At 39.1% G+C, this 20953-nt stretch overlaps 1 protein-coding gene across 2 annotated transcripts; it reads right to left on the bottom strand.

The window, feature by feature from the left end:
• Positions 1–27: 27 nt before the first annotated feature.
• TTLL1 (TTL family tubulin polyglutamylase complex subunit L1) lies at positions 28–20114 on the bottom strand. 2 transcript variants are annotated; one of them, XM_075507066.1, is made up of 10 exons: positions 20028–20114; positions 15058–15206; positions 13015–13223; positions 10976–11156; positions 9770–9868; positions 9457–9565; positions 6025–6168; positions 3973–4059; positions 2699–2862; positions 28–1169 (listed from the first exon to the last, which is right to left on the bottom strand). In XM_075507066.1, exons 2-10 carry the CDS (start codon positions 15168–15170, stop codon positions 1040–1042), a joined length of 1236 nt encoding a protein of 411 aa, XP_075363181.1. In that variant the 5' UTR covers positions 15171–15206; positions 20028–20114; the 3' UTR covers positions 28–1039. The 2 variants fall into 2 exon arrangements, with proteins under 2 accessions (XP_075363181.1, XP_075363172.1); XM_075507057.1 differs by having other exon boundaries at positions 9734–9868.
• Positions 20115–20953: the final 839 nt, after the last annotated feature.

Here is a 20953-nt window from a genome sequence, read left to right on the forward strand (position 1 = left end):
GGAAATGCAAGTGGAAGCAACAGCCAATCACAGACCCAACTAGTTTATTTATATGCTATGCTGTTAGAAGACCAAAATACCTATTTTTAACTTTTGCGCTATACATTTTGGTAGCTAATCATCACAACTTTTGTTATCAGAGCTACCAGAAATAGCTTACCACGTGCAACAATATTTTTGTTATAGTGCACACAAAATATACAGATATTGTACTTATATACATGCATAAATACACAAAGAGATTCTGGTGCAAATAAGGATTTACCATCGGCTTCAAGCAATGAGATTTATTACAGTATGTAGTTGTTCTGTCTGGTTTTCCACAGACATGCATTATCTTGAAATAAAAATTAATGGCTAGTGAAATAATGCATCAATATACCATTTGAAACACTCCCTCAGTCCATGAAACCTTCTACCTTTAAAGAATTAGCACCTCAAAACACTTAAAGGAAATTAAGCATATAAAGAGTTGCTTTTCAGTTTCTTAATACTGGTTATAAATCATTAGCTGCATTAACTGACAATAGCCTCAAGTCCATGTATTGGTATTTTTTCTAGTTCCTCTTCTTTTACTAGCAAGAATCTGAACCATCATTGTGACAATATTAACACTCACCACCACCACCCTTTTACAGAATCCACACCTCATTTATTATAGGGAGCTGGGGATAGGCTACTATAGGAAATAAATTATATCTGGAACAGCAAGGGGTTTCTTTCAGAACACATATTTTGAGTTGTCATCTTTATAAAGAAAGTTCTTAATTATTACTGAGAGAATATTAGTTCATACAAAGTATATAGATATTAAAAATATATATACATACTATATATATATTATTGTAATAATCATCAAGTCAGTGTATGTCTAGTACAGTTCCTGGTTTTAGAGTGTTTGTTTCCCTTCTTTTCAAAGGCTGTATTGTCCTCTTTTAATATTTCCCACATGCAATGTAGCAAAATAGAGGAATCTGTTCAAAAATGCATTTTTGTTCATGATGTCTTCCTACCAAGAGTGCAGCTGTTTTTTCTGTTATCACTTCCAGGTGGTTAGTACAGGCTTTCCTGAATCTCTTGCACGATTTCCTTTTACTCCAGTGGATTGCCCAGAACGACTTCGCAAGTCACGATCAGGCCCATCACTTTGCGCCATCTCTTCATCATATCTGAAAATAAGATAACCCGTTCAATGCCTTGTCCTGCTATTCACTACACAAGCAAGAGTGAGTCCTCTATATTCTGTTTTGCTTAATATCTAGCACTGAAATTTAATACAAGCTGTTCTACACACAGGTTTACACATGCAGCTATTCAAGGAAATATACTATCACATGATGGTACAATACAGATCCAACTGAAATATCTTCAGATACTTTTCGAAAGAAACAAATCATTTGGCAGCTTTGGTTAAACTCCTGAGTTTGTGAAATGTTATGCTTGTGAAATTTCCCATGTACTTCTGTATTTCTCCTCACTACGTATGTCTGTGGTTAAGCAGGAACATCAGACTGCTGGCAGTTTAATGAAGTCTTAAGCTATTGCTTCAAAGAGAGGATAGTTAGCTGCAGTGTTAAAAAACTCCCCTGTTGCATCAGAAAGGCAGTAGGGAAAGAACGGGGTGAACAAACAACAGCATGCTTAAATTAAATGCATTTGACGACATGTATTTTGTAACACTTAACCACAGTGACAAGTAGTTCTTTAAATATCTAAGCCCATTACGGCCTCAGATAACCTCGGTATATACTTACCTCTCAGCTGCTATGCAAATTTGAACAGAAATTGGCTATAGATGCATAATTATAATTATCAAAAGATAATACTACACAATTGTGTAGAACAGTCATAATATATACTTAGTTACACTATTGTATAGGTATTCACAGCTACCATGTATATAACATTCATTAAAACTTAAATCATAATTCAGCCAACACTTATATTTAACTGTCTTTACTAGTATATAGAAAGTATTTAAGATCAGTATGAACTAGTGGATCAACTATGTACATAACCACATTCCTGACATACTGAACAATTGTACCACTAGTGCTAGAGAACCTATCTGAACATTTTCTCAAACAAATACGAGAAACTGTATCATCAATATGGTATTTAAATCATTGTTCCTCTGCATAAGACAAATCAATCCTAGATAAATCCCTCAGATGCTCCAATATAAAGGTCTCTGTCTCCTTCATTTCCCTCTTTGTAATACAGATTGGGGAATTTAAAAAATATCTGACAACTCAATATTATTACATCCATGAATTACAGGAGTCAAGAGGCATCATTTGTATGAACTGAGAGAAAATGTGTATCAAATAGCTATCATATCTATTTAACTGCCATCTATATGTTACACTCAATACAACTGAAGTTCTACGCATGCAGAAGACAAACACTCCCTTTGCCTCTGTCCCTCAAATCTAGCTGCTGGAAGCTCAGAAGGTGCAAACAGGGGCTTATCAGACAAGTAACATTCCCTCTAGAGATGAGTCGAGGCATCTCTGCTTTAATGCACTCCCACCTCCAACATTGTTATTGCAGCTCCAAAAAAAATGTAGTAGTACTTTGTGCCCATTTTTCATGTCAGAGTGAAGTTCACCTTTATCTCTGTGGTCTACATTACACATTAAAAAAGTGAGGTGACTGAAAAACATTTGCATTTATATAGAACATTGATAAGACTTACAAGACTTCATAATTGCCAAGAACCTCTTTTGGTGGAGATTTATTCCATTTACAGTCTGGAATTTCCCCATTAGGCACAGCAATGTTAAGTGTGTCATTAATAAGATTATACTTCAAGATGCGATCATTAGCAGTACTGGAAGTAAGAGAAGGGGAAGCATTAACCTACAAAAGAAAAAAAAATATCAGCATCAATTTTTTGAGTGGTATATAGTTCTTCAAACGGCATGTGTGATGACTATGTACTACTTGGGAAATTAAGACTCAGCGTCTCAAAGCACATCTTTCAGTTCCTCAGACACTGGAAGGAATCCCCCACTGGGCATTTTTCTTTTTATTTAAAAAAAAAAAAAAAAGAAAAAAAAGCACCACACCACTAAGTGTCTGCAGTGTCAGCCTGAAGATTTTTGTTGAGACTAGATTCACCAGCGTTAATCAGAGAAGACATAGATTTTTGTTTAATTTTCTAAGCTTACATGGATACAAAACCCATAAATGTCAGTGCTTACAATTTGCCTCGTTCACTCCAACAGCTGTTATATACAGGAATCTGTGGGTTTCTTCTAGGTAAACAGCTTTTATTTATGTTCTTAATCTTATGTTCTCCCCTGTTAAATTGTGACCTGGAGAAACACATACATGCTCTCTATTCAAAGCACTACATTGCATCTTGTTCTAATTAAAACTAAGTTCATTTACCTTTAAATAAAGTTCATTTACCTTTGATCTTTCACTTTCAATTAGATTGAGACAGAAGAGGGCTGGATAAAATTTATTGTGAAAATACAGATCCAAAGTTAATACACTAAAGAGAAATTTATGTGAAAAAAAAAAAGCCTTCCAAATATCCCAATTATCCTTTCTGTGCCCTTTTTCTTTCCTCTCAACCTGCAACATTAAGGCCACGACAGCATTTAAAACTTAAATTTTGATGTTATGCTCCATCGAGCCAATGCCAATTTTCCAGCTACTGATACAGTATCTAATAGGGCAGCTAACATTCAGACTGCCTCTGAAGTCCAATTGTATGGATGCACTGGATTTAAAAGACAAACCAGAAAGCCACAAACAAATAGAAGCACCGAACAAACAGGAAACAAAAGCACACACTAGCTTGGTCATCACATGGCTTATTTTACTTTCCAACATTTTTCTTCACTTACCTGAGGAACAAAAGATACTGTTTCAAAAGAGGAAAGACTACATTGAAATCTACTTAGTTTTATTCTGTGAAATGAGAAGGACGTTTGTTTTCCTGTATTTATGTAACTTTACCTCAATTAGCCATGGTTTAAGCTTGTCATCAATGATAATGTCATATCCGTAACACTCAAAGCAGTGTTTATCATTATTCATTACAGGCTACAAAAAACAAACAAACAAACAACAATACGTATTAAAATCAACAATTCAGTAAGTAACCTGATTACACACTTTGTTTGCTAGAAATCACATGCGATTACATTATGAATCTTCTACAACAGTTTTCAGTGTCGTAACTCTAATATAAGCTTGCTAACTAGTAAGTTCAGGATTGCCTCTTTTTTCCAAGCTGTAAGTAAATATTTCAATATTAATGATTGCATTAATGCCAAGTACTAAGTTACATTAATTTTCCACTATGTTTCCAGCATGAAAATAAAAGTGTTTTCATATTTTGCAAAAGTAATAACAATATTTAAAGCCCGCATGCATCAGGAGAAATTAGGAAGTTTTAAAATTTACATAATGCAGCTTCACATAATCATGAATTCTTTAAACTTCAGAAAAAGGAGACTTATTCAAAGACATTTCTTTTATTATGCTGCTGTAACTATGCAGAAATTTGAGGTCAAACAATTACCAGATACATTTAAAAATTATAATTAGCTCAAGTCAACTATGATCCCGAAAGCTAAGAGAGACCAAGGACCAAGTTGTGCTTAGAGGCACATCCTCTAGAGAATCCATAGTTTTCCAGTATCTGCTAAACATTTGCAGTATGCACAGTAAGACTTTTTTTCTATGCAAATCTCATCAGATCTTTTAAAGGAACCTTTGTAACAGGTCAGTGAGATGTTTTCCCCTAGACTAATAATGAAAGCTTTTCAGTTCTTCAGGGAGTGAAAGGGAGGAGGAGGAACAAGCATGTCTCATTACATTTGCCATTGTCAGAAAGACAGAGGACCAAAACATTTCATGCTCAATAATTCTCTATCCTTTTTCTCTTCTCTTTTAAGGTTCTGCTAACATTTGGATTAAATCCCTTTTCTTCTCACATCTGGTTTCAAATATGATTGCACAGCAGAGACTGAGTTGAGCCATGCTTCCCCACCTCCCACTGATCCTAGCTTCACGACCTTGTCCCTCTTTCTCATGCTGATTCTGATGTTCATCTGGTCCTTCAGTAAGGTGATTCAGCTTATTACACTGGCAGAACACTAACCCATCAATAAAGCAAGATAGTAATTGTCAGTTGGGCGAGTGAGCTGATTCAGCTCACGATGGTTCTGGGACCAACCCAAAAGAGATGACAGGACCATGCACTTGGGAACAGGACAGTCCTTGGCACCGGTGAGCTCTTCACTTACCCCAGCTGACCCATAGAGTGGTACCTGCTCTCTAATGTAATCATGGGATATTACCCAAACACTAGAAAAAAAAGAAAAATAGAAAAATAGAAAAAGAAAAATAGAAAAGAATAAAAAATAGAAAAAATAGAAAAGAAAAAAGAAAAATAGGAAAAAAGAAAAAAAGAAAAAAAAAGAAAAAAATAACAGAAAAATATAAAAGGGGTGGGGGAGGAGCCCCCAGCATCTCAGTGGGGTGGGGCAACAATCCTCAAGCAGAGGACTGTTGCTACTTTTTTTTTTTTTTTAAATAAGAGTTCATGATAACTACGTGACTCATGTATAAAAGAGGTGAAAGTTAGTTATGTAACTCTGCTGAACTAACAGCCTTACGCTTTCTTTGATAATTTGTCCTCCAGAGCTATTTTTTCTTTGACACATTTGTTATTGCTGAAATGACATCACACGCCTTGGCAGAGCTTAATCCTATTCACAAGGGCAGTATCAAGTCATATTAAATAGTTCACAGAGCCCTCAAGGAAAGAGATTCATTCACTCCTTCAATATGCACAGATAGCTCACCCACCCACCCAAGATTCAAGTTCACTCAGCTCAGAGAAATCAAGAGATAACAGAATTGCAGAAATCAGCATCAACACCATCACTCAAATAGCAGGAAATAGATTTTAGGGGTTTTGATGGCAAACTCACTTTCATGGTTATGAGAAGCCTGCAGCCGTAATGCTATCGCTGGCAGCATTCCAGGGACAGTACTCACCGCAACAGCCTTCAGTGACTGCACAATTATCCAGTGAATTTCATCAAATAATTTGTTTGTAACTTCTTTTCCACGGGTGCTCTCCAGATACAGGCGTAAGTTACTCACTGTCCACTTGCCTCCATGGATATGATTGTAATCATCCTGAAGAGTTAAGGAGCTAATTCAGTCTAAGATTTTGAAGTTGTTCAGCAGCTTTGTTTCATTCACACAAAAAGCCCACTTATACTTACATACAAGTATTGCTCTAAAAACAAACTCAGCAAATTGTTTTTACTCTATTTTACAGTTTTATGAAGACTTCAGCTTTACTTTGAACTGCCCTCTATATAAACAACTGTTTTTATTATAGCTGTATATGTTTATATCACACATTGCAAATCGAGTAATAAATCTTTCTTAGAAGAAAAAAACAACTGGTACTTTGACAGTTTTATAATAACACATAATTTATGATTTGGAAATGTAAGTTTTAAAATGTGAAAGGAAAGAACTGAACTTTTTCCTCCTCTCGGGGTAAGGGAGAAATAATTAAGTGAGCAATAGCTAAATTTCACTGAAGTTAGCTGTTTTAAAATGCAGCACTTGAAAGTGCTTGTCTGTTTTTTTAATTTAAAATGTGACTTGTCTGTTTCCCAAAAGGCAAACATGGTATCTTCTTAATGGTGCTACTGAGAACAGTTACATTCAAGAAGACAGTGAAATGACACTTGAATTATTTTTAAAGGTTAATCTTTCAAGTAATTCAGTATTTTTATATAGAAAAAACACTAAGTGCTACTGAAACAGAACAGGGGAAAAAAGGATGTTACCTTATATTTGTCTTTTCAGAGGCTATAAAGGCTCTGCAATATATTCTCTTTAAACGCAAAGACAAGAGCAAACTGAGGGTATTCTTACTGATGGAAAGACACACATTCAGCCCTCGAATAACTCTCAGGACAAATGCCTTGTCCCTTTATAAAGGTTCTCCTCAGAGCATTTATAACAATTAATGGTTGTATGCCTGCTAAATTATAAAACACAGAACGCATAGAGCAGGAAAAAGTTCTCAGAGGAACAAAATCTGTCGTCCTCGAAGACAAGGTCAGAGACGCCTCTATCTATTTTTAGGCTTTTTCTACAGCTCCCCCGTTAGTAAATTTGGAAAAGTGGACTGTACAAATAAAGATCTGAAACATGGTTCTCAGGACTTGCTGCATGGAAAAAATGTCTGGAGACCAGATTCCAGCAAGGGAACAGATCAAAGTTTCAACCCTCTTTACATTTCAGGACAAGTACTCAAATCAAAATAGATTGCAACTGGGTAGAGCTTTACACAATCACAGCTGTTTAATTAAAAATATTAAAACAAAGTAGAATATTGCAGGCTACATAGAAGATCACTAACTGAAAATAATTAAGTAGAAGAATCACTGTTGTTTTGTTTGTATTACACATGCAGTGAATAATGACTTAGAACTGTATTTTCCAGCACAAACATTATGATGGGTATACTGACTTTCCTCCCTTCCTTCATTTTACCCTTTCCCTCTCCCTGATATTGAATTGCACACTTTTCAAATTAGGGATGTTTTCCCATGAGCTTGTAGGGTACACACACACTGGAACTCTACGGTTCACGTAGGAATCAGAGTAGAGATTAACAGCTAGAAATTAAAGAGTTTTTCCAGACCTCCTCATAATTTTGATAAATTACTTGACAGTTCATATTAGGTTCTTCTTCTAAAACTGTACAGCCTAAGTGCCTCCAAATCTACAGACATGTTTAATACAGAAGGACAGATAGGATGGATAGAGTGGCTTTACATTAAACTTTTCTCACTTCTTTCTGCAAAACTCAACAGATACTAGTGGTTCAGAATTTCTAAAAAGATTTTCAAATACTCTAGTAATGACTCCACATTTTTAAGCTGCTACTTCTATACTCACTTCTGTTGTCCCTTCTTCTCTCAAAGTGACCTCACCACTACTTTCACTTCTACTTTTATTTGGGAGAAATCTGGAAGGCCATTCTTTAACTGGTAGAGAAGATGAAAGGGTGCATAATAACGGGATAGGCGACATATCACGTGCCTCACCTGTTCACTGCTACTGGCAACAGCACCATGATTTATGCTCTAAGTTGTACGGGACCTGCTTTCACCACAACTAATTCTCAGGGTGCCCTGTCAAACCATAATGTGTTTGAAGCACTTCACAAATCAGCACCTGAGCAGGAAAATGTTCGTAATACTGAAAAATGCCGTATTTTGACACTCACCCTGGTTTATAACTACCACCATAAGTAACAATTATAATTCACGTTGTTGTTACAGGAATATCCAGATAAAAACAGTTCTGCTATGCCACACATCTTACAGAACAATAATAGACAAGGCACATTTAGCAAGGTCGCAATTTCAGATACATTATATGTATCTTGTGTGTGAGTGTATGTGTATACACATATGAATATATATGCATGAGTGCACGTGTATGTACATATGCGTTTATTTTCCATACTCTTAAAATAAAACCTATGAAATTAGGAAGTGCGACAATAGAGTTTTAATTATGGTAACAGAGGCATGGTTTATAAATCACAGACATCCGCTAAAAACGCAAAAGGGACAGTCATCATCATCAAGTGGATTCCCTGAAGAAACAAGGCTTGGGCAGTGATACTGTATGCCCATCTGTTCATGTCACCCCTGACCCACTAGCCTTTCCTCCCACTGGTGAATTTCAGCCTATTTTGACATAGGGAAGTGCTGTCAAAGCAATCAGGTTTCCACATGTTTTATGAATATCAGTGGCAAATTACAGGACAGAACTGTTCTGCAGGCAGAATTCCATCTTTGTCCATTCAAGAGGAAGCCACCAGCTGGCCAGGCAGCAAACATTTATCTCCAAGCTCGCAACTACACATTCCTTTTCTTACCCGGAGAAGGAAGATGGGGGAGGGAGGGGAAACATAGGAAGAAGCTGGAAAGTACTGTGATGAATAAGTGCTGGAAATAGGAAAGCTGAATTAACTGCATGGGATAGAGAGAGGGAAGGGGAGATCAGGAAGGCGATATTAAAGTGCTATTATAAAACACAAATCCACAGGAACCAGGCTTCATTAATTCCACTGCTCACAGAATCAATTGCTAAGTGAGCATATTAGCATTTAAATGACAGGACACTTGAAAAAAAAAACCTGCTTTCAACTACTGCAAGTCAATACTGAAGATATCACAGTCTATTACAGAGCTGCAACTCATTACCTTGCATACTTTTGATCTGCAGTCTTCTGAAATTTATTTATTTGTAAGTTCAAGTTGAAGTATTTTAATTGCAAGATGATTAAGAATATGACAAATAAAACCTTTTTATTCCAAGTATTTGGGACAATTTAAGAAAATCAGTCTTGCTACAATAAATCACCTAAGAACTCAGCACACTTACCCCATGTTTCTGAATGGCAACATTTGTAAGATGTACAAACATGTTATCCAATTCACTTGTACTTGGTGTATATTTTACTGTGCAAAACCGGCAAAATCCAAGTTTATACCTTAAATGCAAAAAGTCATTAAAATGTGTTAAACCCCAATAAGACATAAGGAAAAGAGCATCCTAGGATACCATGTACATGTTAAACTTCTTTGTGCAACAAGCGCAACATTATTTTGACTACGTTAAACATTCTCTCAAAATAAAATACAAATATATACAATCTTACATGTAACATCTCAGTGGACGATATGTAGATACTAAAACATATAGACGAAGATCAAATTTCTTTCCACCAATAAGTAATGGATTGTTGATATAGAGAGAAATCACATATGCTTCTTTGGAAGACTGAGATACAAACCTGAAAAACACAAATCGTATTTCAGAATGTGACAGTTGCGAAGATATAATCTCATAAATCTTCTTCTTCTTTAGAAGCAGTCCGTAAATTTTGGATTGACTGAAATCTTGCATCTTTTACCAAGACAATGTATAAAGTTGTAGTGGTTAATAATACACACTAGGCATCAGGCTTTATATACCAAAAAAGTTGAAAATACTAAACAGATGACCAAGATCAATTAACCATTAAAACTCAGTTCTGACGTTAACAGGGTAGCTGACTGAGCCATTCAGAATGCAGCTCTACAAGCCAGTCTTTTCCTTGGAAAAGAGCACTTAGAGCTTGGCATGGTTCACACAAGCGAAGAGTACATGTTACATTACCTTCATTAGTCAAGGTCTTATACTCCTAGAATATTTGTATTTATGCTTGGTGTGCAATTGCAAACCACTGTTAAAAGCTAAGATAACTTTCAGATTGTGACATTCTTCAGATTCCAAGTCAAACAGAAAAAAAACAAAAAACAAAAAAGACTCAAGTGATATTCAGTCAGTCACTTTATAACAGGAAAAAAATTAACATTAGTTGTGTAATCAAAACTTTTACTAGTCAGAGAAAAACATAGATTGCTAACCTGTTTCATCTATTTGGAAGTAGATCACCAACATGAAGTGTATTATTTTGTGCCCCAAACGGAAAATGTATTTATTTCATATAAATGCATTCTTCCTTTGTACTAATTTAAAAAGTGAATGAATATATATTAAATAAAATAATTATTGAAATTGCTTAGGGAAAGATTTTTCTCTTGCTTCCTGTTATTTAATACTATGAAGCAGAACAATTTATTTTTGTGCAATTTTTTCCCCAACAACACTGAAATCATTTTTAAAAAGAATAGTTAATTGAACAGTTCTTTGTACCTCCTCATACCAAAACAAATCGTATTAAAACCTGTTTGAAGGAGGAAGTCAGATAACAACTGAGATTAAATGCAAAACTAACTATATAATGACAAAGCAATAATAATGTAATACTTTTCCCATGCATCAGACAATTAGCATGTTGATGTGGTTCACTTGATTATAGAAAGTACAATGAAGGGTTTGGTTTTTAGGAACTTACGAAGATGTTTTGCTGTCTCGAGACCACTTTTTAATTTGGGAGAGTTTATTGATTAGAAATATTCCTTTTCCTTGAGCTTTGCCACAAGGTTTCATAATCCAAGTGCTGGAGGGATTTTTTCTGAATTCTTCAACAAAGAGATTATAATCGGCAGGAAGCATAAAAGTAACAGGAACAAAATCTGAGTTAAGGAAAAAAAAAAGGTGCACAATTAAGGACACTATCACTGATAAGGCTATTGACACATATAGACTAAAAAAAATTTCTGTCTTTTCAGTTTTCCAGTCTGGCATGATCCACCTTCATTAAGACTCATGTTGCTTTTTATCTCATTTAAATTCTAGTTTGTAGTTTTTATTTTAAAAAACAATTGCAAAATATTGCATGCTGCTAACTTCAGATTAATAGATTTTAATTTACATGAATCGATTTTCTTCTTCTGATTATATGCTGTGAAATTAGATTATTATATACCATTCCAACTTAACTTTATCAAACTTTCTCAATTTCCTATATCAGCTTTTACCATTCTGCTAACCACCTTATCATCCTCTGTGCATGCAAAAATGTGAATGTTGATGTTGCTTCTCCTTTGGATGCGGTAATTTTTATTTCCATGTAACTCCCATTAGTCATTCTTATTCGCTCCCACAATCAGTATTACCATGCTTACTGAAATCTGAAGAAAAGCATTTCTCACTTTTTGCTATCAGATCATCTTCACTTCCATTCATACAAAACTGCTTCTTTCTTACACGGATGAACAGTGCTTTCATTTCACTTCCACAAGATGTATATCAACTCAACATATCCCCATCTCTGTTTCACTCCAAAACAACTTTACTCTCCTAATTCCTGATCTATTGCTGGGTTGGTTTGGTTGGATTTTTTGGGGGTGGGGTGGGTTTTTGTTTGTTTGTTTGTTTGTTTGGGGGGGTGTTGTTGTTTGTTTGTTTATTTTTCTAGCAGTCATTACTTGTTCTCCAACTTCCCCCAAATTTCTCCTCTGAAGAGTTTGTTCATTCAGTTCTGTCTAGAGTCTTTCTGCAAAAGTTTATTTTAGATTTTGCTCCAGTATAAGATTCTCAGATAATGTTTTTTCACTTCTGAATTACAGAAACTCCAACCCTGTGTCATATGAAGTTCCAGAACACTTTGGTTTCACCACTAATGTTGATACCTTAATCTCACAATTTTCCCTCTTCAAAATAATTTGAAAAAAAACAAAACAACAACAAAAAAAACCAAACCAACAAAACCCCTACCAACCCACCCCTCCCTTCCCTCAGACTCTCCCCCCAAACACAAAACGCCTAGGTACAAATCTATTTCTGTACCCCTACATTTAAAAATCATAATAATTTCATTATCACTTCGTCCAATGTTGCTTCAGCTAATGCTGCACTGTTAAATTCAGTCTTCTTTAAGGACCTTACTACTTACAAAACTAAGTCTAAATACAACTTCCATGCACACAAACTGGATTTGTTCTCCTCCTTGAATACTGCTGAATACTAGCAAGTACACAGTAGAGGAATTGGGCTTTATTGCTGTGGTAATATGACAGGGAAACAGAAATGTTCAATCTTTTATTCCTGCTTGTCTCTAATTTCAACAAAGATCCTGAACGAGCAGCATCCCCTCTATTCCTCTCAATTTGTAAAATATTAGCCATTATCCTTCAAAGCAAGGTTTGTGAAAAGCTTTGAAAAGGCAGTATTTCATATGAAATATTCACTACTATGGTTTTTATCACTTTCCCAATTCCTGTGTTTCCTTATGCTCCAATGGCAGATTTGAGGGGAGGGAAAAGGAGGAGAAGACAGAGAAAGAAGGCTGTTAGGTTTGCAGAATGCAGCAAACAATTTTAGGATAAAGTGCACTTTATTTAATTGACAGGGACAGAGCATTTCAAGATAGTCACTTTAATGTTCTAACACTTCAGAGGTTCAATGCTTTTTGCACAGAAAAGCTTGCTCAATTCCAGGTTATTGACCACAGAGGAAAAAAGATTAATGCTGGTAATGGGAACCACATACCCAAATAAATATATTTCCCATTTTCATCCTTTTCGGCAAGAGGACTTCCTTCTTTCTCAAGTTCTTTCCTATATCGCTTGATATTCTTTACCATCAAATCTTTTCTGGTCAGTTCATAATGGTTTGGGAAATGATTGACAATTTGGTCATCAGAGAGGCGGTAACCAGTTTCCACACTGAAAACATTTCTGATTGTTTGCACACTCATCCTGAAAGCAAAGACAGATACCAAATGATTTCTCCCAAGAAACACAACTCAGGAGGACAAAGTTGAAATTTTTTTGTTTGTTACATTCACTTCATCTTTTCTCTCTCATTTCTCTTTATAGTATAATATTTTGCTGCAGTGACAATCCAACATATCCTGAACCTCTATTAGCAAAACCAATGAAATCCTACCACTACTACTCTACTAGATCCCTCTACTACTACTGAAACTGGGGCAGACGGTGAGGAAAGGAAGATGACAACTTGGCCCTACTGGACTGTTGATAGTCAGGTCAACCCCCAGCACAGGGCCTAAAAATGACTCATATGCACCCAAATGCTACAGAAGCATCTTTCTATTACTATTACTTTTCTATTACTTCACTCTCTGGAAACTCAGCTTTCCTTTTAAAAAAAGGCACAAAACCAACTTCCTACTGACTACCTTGCTGTCCGGATTGTAAAGGACTTCAAGCATATGAATTGAAAACATAGATTCAGAGATCTTGCTAAAAACACACGTAACACCAGATCAGAGGGCTGCAAGGACAAAGTCATCAAATCAGTTATCTACTTCATTTTTCACAGAAGATAAGAGCAGGGCCATAGATACAAAGAATTTTCTTTATTAGATGTCTCGCATTGGAAATTTAAGAGTATTTCCTGAATGCCATCAATCTGCTACGTTGTCACTTCAGGAAGAAAAAAAAAAAAACCAAAACAAAACCACCAGTCACACAACAGTTTCCATGAGTGCCCTGTTCCCCCACTCCCCCCCAACCGCATTCCAAAAGCATGAGCAGATTACTGGATTCCTACCCATTTAAATAAGTGGTTCACAAAGGGTACATTTGGCAGCATAAACCGCCATTCTGTCGTATTTGAAAGGGACAATATAAATTGTTTGGTTTACTTGAAGAGTATTGTTTCTGCCAATTAATAGATTACTACATTCTAGGACAGCATTTCACGGTCTCATATTAGACAAATGCCAAATGAGAAGCTAGATTATTTACTCTCGTCCTTTCACCATTATCTTGGTTTAATTTCATGTTCACTCTCAGTATTGAAATGTTGAATAATTAGTCTGCATATAAATCATTATCATGAAGGAGAAGGAAAGTACAGTTCTCAAGGCCTTTATTACAGGAACCTGAACTCTAGTAACAGGGCAAGCCTCTGTCACATTGATAAAAGAATATTTTATCGTATACTGGAGCTGTGTACTCTTGGATTATTTTGCTTAGGTTGTGTTGTCAGAAAATTTTGGCAAAAGATATATTCAAAGATTGCCCTCAGGCCACAAATCCCCTCCAATGGTAGAGCAAAAATTCTCCTTACTGCATACAAGATATTTTATTAAAATTGGGTATCACATTTCAAGACAAAAAACACTGAGTACAGCCTTTCCCCTGGGCTTTTTACAATTGGTATTCCCAGAAGTGATCAATAATCTTGCTAGGTCAGTGACTTTCCACTCCCTGACAAAACCTTTGGCAAACTGCAAAGATAGATGAGATCAGTAGCATGGGAAGGGATCCACGCAGATGGGACCTTCTGCCCTGAGGAACACCAATGACTTTAGCAGGCCTGCACAGATACAGGAATCTACCAATACAAACCTGAACAGAAGACCAGCAACAGCTGGTAAGACATTACAGAAGCAATGAAACAATGTTACACTTTTAAGAGCACTGCAGTAAATTAATGGTAATTTCTGCAGCTTCTGGTTTTAATATGTGTTTTGTCATATTACTAACAGTATTAATATAAGATATTAATATAAGATATAAAATACTTCACAAATTTAGAAATTGGTATTCTTAATGTACTTACCAATAAAAATTCCAGTCTTCATTTTCTGCCACCTGAATCCAGCCTCTTTTTTCAAAGTTGTTTATTAGAACAGATTTTTCTATGTCAGTTACCCACTTTACTTTTCCTGCCATTATCCTAAAGCAGAATCAACCTGTTAGTAAAGAGAAGTTTAAAGATATGAAGTTGAAAACAGGGGAGAATACAAAACAGGAAAGTCAATGGGGAAGAAAAGTGGCATCCACAAAGCACATTAACTTAAGTAAGCTAGAAGCAGTAAATTAATTTCAAAATCAAGGGAAATAACATCTTAGGTTCAGTCTGAAACCCTGTATTTGTCAGCTGGACTACTACAAACAAGGACACTAGTTACAAGGACCTTTCACACTCCCCAGCCAATCCACCTTTTATGAATGGGCACACAGCTCATGTCTCCTCTTAAATACACTACTGACAGAAATCACTATCGTACACTTACTATGTAATGATTACAGAACCAAGCGTAGAGCACAGACATTTTATTATTTCTAACCAAGACTTATATGCATATATCTTTTGTGAAGTTGGAGAGTTCATATGGATCACTCAGTGACTGTAGACAAAAAGAAAACAATTCCAAGAGAAATCCCTTACATGCCCTATCAAGAATCATGATTTGCTACACTGAAAGGAAAGGAACCAAAGTAACATTACTAGCTTTGTGTTGTCTTCTCTGTATTTCATGCAGCCATGATTTTGCCTTCTGCTCTAGCTGGGGGGTGGGATGACCTGATATCATTAAACCCTTGACAGCAGGATTTCCCCAAACCTAAGGCAGTTAACAGTCCTTATAAGCTGCATTTCAATTCATGACACCTAGGTGTCACTTTCTACATTAGATCTCTCACTTGTCCAGATCAGCCTTTTCTGGTTGGGATCACACAACCATTCCGGTTGGAAGGGACCTCAGGAGGTCCCTTGTCCAGCCTCCTGCTCAATGCAGGATTAGCTATGAGGTCAGACCAGGTTGCTCAGAGCTTTATCCAGCCACATTTGTAAAACTTCCAAACATGCACAGCTGCTCTCGCCATCCTGTCTCACTGCTTGACTGGATTAATGAGGAAAAGGTTTTGGTTTTTTTTTTTTTTCATATCTTTTTTCATATATTCTGAACCTCTCTTCTTTCACCTTATGCCTGTTGTCTTGCATTTTACCCCCCTTCACCGTGCTAAAGAGCCTGGGTCTGTCTTCCTGATAACCTCTCACAGGTACAGGCATGCTGCTACAAGGTGACCCCAGAGCCACCTCTTCTCAGGCTGAAGAAACACAGTTGCCCCAGCTTTTCCTCACCAGACAAATGCTTCAGCCCCCTGATCATCTTGGTAACCCTCCGCTCAACTCACTCCAGTTTATTGACGTCTGTCTTGTTCTGGGGGGCTCAAGTTACTTTTGCCCATCCTCTGATACATGATGTTACATCCTTGCCCTTTTTGTTTGAGAAAGACAGCCAAGTCTAGCAAGGTGGGAATGTACAACAAATGCACTGAAGGAGTGAGAACAAGCCCAGCACCCACAATTGCTACCTCTCTGAAGGGCAGGCTGAAGCCTTCTGGCAGCAGCAGGCACTCACCTGCTTGCACTCCCCTTTACAAGGGCTGTTTGGCAAGATCCCCTTCACACGGTGTCTCATATTGTGCATTAACGTAATACCAATGAAGATGGGGCAAAGAAACATGCACTGAAGCATGTCGTCCTTTGTGCATACATAGCCTAGAGCCAAAAGCCTACAATCCAGTTGATGTGGACAGAACGCTATACTTATACAATGAACAACGTATTTACCCCGTCTCTAAGTGGTGAAGCCCAGCCTCCCAGGATCTAGGCCTGATTGACATACCACTATTAAGCAAGCTAACATATCTTCATGAGCAAATGATAATCACTGATAAAGTCAAGGGTAGACTTTATCTCCTTTATCTCCTTTATCTCCTAAGCAGTTTCAATGTTGCTGTTTAGTCTTTCTGCAGTTCATTCCATAAATTAGTTTTACAGTTGTAGCCTAGTGAATTTTCATAGTTGTGTTTCACAGAAATCAACTGCAGAGAAGTACTGATTCAGAAGAAAATCTCTTTGAGCCAAAAGCAGATTCTTTGGCACATGCCTCTCCCAAGAACAAAAATCGCCATGCAAGGGAGTGGCAGAGAGCAGAGTTACACGCACACACACACGTAACACCATCTACTGCTCCCTCTACATATACTTTTCCATTGAAAAGTCAATTAAAACTTCAAATCACCTTTACTAATGTACTACTGTAGTTAATGCAAGAAAGTAATGAATGTAGTTAATATAGTTTCTGCAACTAAGATATTGGACTGGAATTCAAGGGGTCTTCAGTTTCCAGGACTAGATATGGAGATGTACATCTGCTAGCAAGCTAACACTCCTATGGTTTCTCTCCTCCTGGGAGGCATAGCCCATTATATAGTGCTCCCACTTTTTCCTTCCTAGACTATTTAAACTGCCAAATTCCACAAGGCAGAAATGTTTCCTATTAGACTTCCATTTTAAAGAGCTTTAGACACACTTATTTTTATTCACATTGGTAAAACAAGTTGAAATCAAGCTTAAATAGACAGACAGAAAAGAGTATATGCAGGCTCAGGGTCTTTCGTGTGTGCTTAAACATCATCTACTTCTACAAGGTCATGATCTTTCTCTGGGCCTTCCAGATACTACCAAAACAAAAATAAATTAAACAAAGGGATTCATTTATTTGTACTGAAGTATGTGTGATTCACAATCAGTGACTCACTAGTACCACACACCATCTTGTTGTGGTTTTAAAAGTTCAGGGATTAGTCAGCTTGGAATAGAATTGTCCCTTCAAAAGGAAATGTGTCAAATGTTTCAATAGCATTAACAAAACACAACGTAAAATTTTCAAAAGGCCTTAAAAAGTGTCCTCCACATCTCCAAGCTACCCCATTAGGTTTACCAACATCCAACACCAACCCTCACCTGTTTCTCTGTCACCCAACTCCCTGATCTTGCTCCCTACTTCCCCAGTGTGTCTTGCTCCAGCATCCTTAGTATATAAGCTACAACTACCCTCCCGGCTTGTTCTTCCAGAAATGCTGCATCAGAGAAATGTAGCTGCCTGCACCTCTGTCTTTATAGAAGCACGTAGCTGGCGCCTGGCAAAGATTAAGAGACCAGGTGCACTGCGACAAGCAGGGCTACTTTGCCAACACTTCTAATGCTGCAACCTCATTTCTACCCTGGGATGTAACAGCTGTCACAGCATCCTTTCTATAGGATTATTTAGGAAGAGATTTCAATGCATGCTACACATCCTATAGCAAGGAACCCTGAAAGACTGCATGTACTGATCCAGCAAGTGGATTTTGTGGTAGCAAGTGGGACTGCTCCATGACTCGTGCTGTCTTACTCCCAGAGACTGCACTGTTTGACTTCAGAAGCCAGAGACACTTCAACAGAAGACTCACCCACAGGAAAGCGAGTTAAAACTAAATCAAAGCTAAAAATTGAAGATAACTTCTACCACAAATAAAAAGAAAAATTACAAGAGTGTCATTCTTTTCCTGTTTTGGGAACTTTAGGCCTTATAGATCCATCCCGCTACAGGAGGATTAAAAGGACAGCAATACAACAGCAGACTGAAAATTCATCTGTTTATGCAGATAGTTTGATCATGTCAGGTGATGTTTAACTGGCCTGTAAATAAAATCTTCTGATTTTGTGTAATTTGATTACTGAAACCCACAAACAAGGAGTCATAAAAAATAAATTAAGTTGTACCAAAAACTTCCTTATTTTTTATAATACAATTTTAATACAATATAATTTTCTACAGGGATCCTCTAATCCGCAATTAGGTATTCTAGATAACCTGATGAGATTGCACAAGAAAACCATGCACATTCAAACTTCTGGTCAGCTGAGATCTTTAGCTTCAGTGTCAAAGAGCAGCTGTATAAGGCAACCCTAGCCTGCATATAGTAGGGTAATGGTACAGTAAGTCAAATCCTTCTCAAAGCACCAGACCTCCTCCTCAGGAGACAAGTATATAATATAGGCACAGCAGGCCTGACACTTCCCCAAAACACTACCTTTACTGGTCACAGCAATAGCAAGTCAACGTAAGGAAGCCTGGCAGCAGCCTAATCCAAGGCAAGGGCCTCCTGCCCTGGCACAACCTCACGAGGTGATGGTAAGACCCAAAAGCACCCCAGTCGTCATTCTCACTGGGACTTACTGCCACCAGGGAAGCTACTCGTGCCGATGGCAGACCATCCTTTCATGCTGCAAAATAAGCGTTAAGTAAGTGGTGCCGATGTCTGCGGCACCTGACCTAGGAAGCTCTATTTGCTTCTAACAGTTGAAAACATAATTGTGGTTCATTATTAAGTTTATTACTGGAAAATCCAGTTCGGCTGATGCGGTTGTGCCATCAGAGGAGAGCGGGAGGGCCTGCCAGAGCGAGTCCCAAAATGTGAGGGATAAAAAGGAGCCGCAGATCGAAGCGGCCGGTCGCTGAGCTGTCGCAAACGGGGAGCCCGGGGGAGCAGGTCACGAAACGCCCCAGCAGCAGAGGCGTCCACGCCAGGCGCTCCCGCAGGGAACGGCAGCGGAGGCAGCCGGGCTCGGGCCTCCACCAAAGCCTCACCCGCGGCGCGACGCGCCACGTCGCGACAGCCGCACGAAGAGGCTGATCCCGTCTGGCTTTGCCCCCGTCCCTCCCAGGCACCCTCCGAGAGTGGGCCCGCAAGGGGAACCTGGGCGACACGATTACCTCCCTCCTCCCTCTCCCAGGACGGGTCGCGATCCCACAGGGATCTTCAGCTGTCGCGACAGCCCCGGGGGGGAGGGAGGCCAAGCGCCTCCCCCGGCGGCGGGCGGTTGCAGCCCGCACCGTGTGTGTGTGTGGGAGGACGGGGACGGGGACACTCGACCCAACCCGCGCCCCCGCGCTCACCTGCCGGCGGGAGGGGCGGCGGCAGCTCCCCCTCACGCCCAGCCGTCCCCGCCGGCCGCTCCCATCGCCCCGCCGGCAGCTCCGCCGCGCGGCCGCGGCCAGCCCCCTCTCCCCGCCCCTTCCGGCGCCGCTCCCTAGCAACCGCGACGCGCCGGGGGCGGGACTTCCGGAGCGGCGGGGGCGGCGGCGGGGGCAGCTCGGTTGCTAGGGAGACGCACAGCCGCCCCGCCCCGCGAGCGCGAGGGGCTGCGCAGCCCGGCGGCGCCGGCGGCCATCTTGTCTCCGAAACGGGGAGAGTTGCGGTGTGTTTCGCTGCTCGGGACTGACAGCCGGGTCAGCCCAAACTCTCCGTAGCCGCGCCATGAGGGATGAGAGGTGCGGAGGGTGCCTGGCGAGTCCGGGGCCCGGCGCAGGCCCCGAAGGGAAGGGGCGCGTTCCCTTTGAGGGCTGTGCCAGGCCCCGGCCTCGCCCGCGCTTTTCCGTCACCCTCCGCATACCGCGGGCCCGACAGGAGGGCCCTGAAACCTGCCCAACCGTCTCACCATCATGCGCCGTGCTTGGGGCCATTTGATCTTAAGCCTCTGTGGCGTGGGCCTGCCCCATCGCCAGAAAAAAGTCCCTGACAAACATCTGATCATGAGTAAACAGAGGTTTGCGGAAGGGCATAGCATGAGAAAACCTGCCTGGATGTTACCAGAATAACATAAAATAATAATAATAAAACCGAGGGCCACTCGGATGCCAAAGCTTGAGTCCCTGTTTGAGCACATCAGGTGCTAAGAGGATCATCACCATATGGCTGTAGGAATATCTTTTGTTGTATTGATACTGTTCTGAGGAAGCATACAAGTTTTCCCCAAAATGATCAACAACTACGACTCACAGTGAAAACTGGGTGAGAGAAATAGTACCTAGGAAGTTATGGCATTCGTGTCTGTG

Source organism: Mycteria americana, chromosome 1, assembly GCF_035582795.1.
Source record: "Mycteria americana isolate JAX WOST 10 ecotype Jacksonville Zoo and Gardens chromosome 1, USCA_MyAme_1.0, whole genome shotgun sequence".
NCBI classification, from domain to species: domain Eukaryota; kingdom Metazoa; phylum Chordata; class Aves; order Ciconiiformes; family Ciconiidae; genus Mycteria; species Mycteria americana.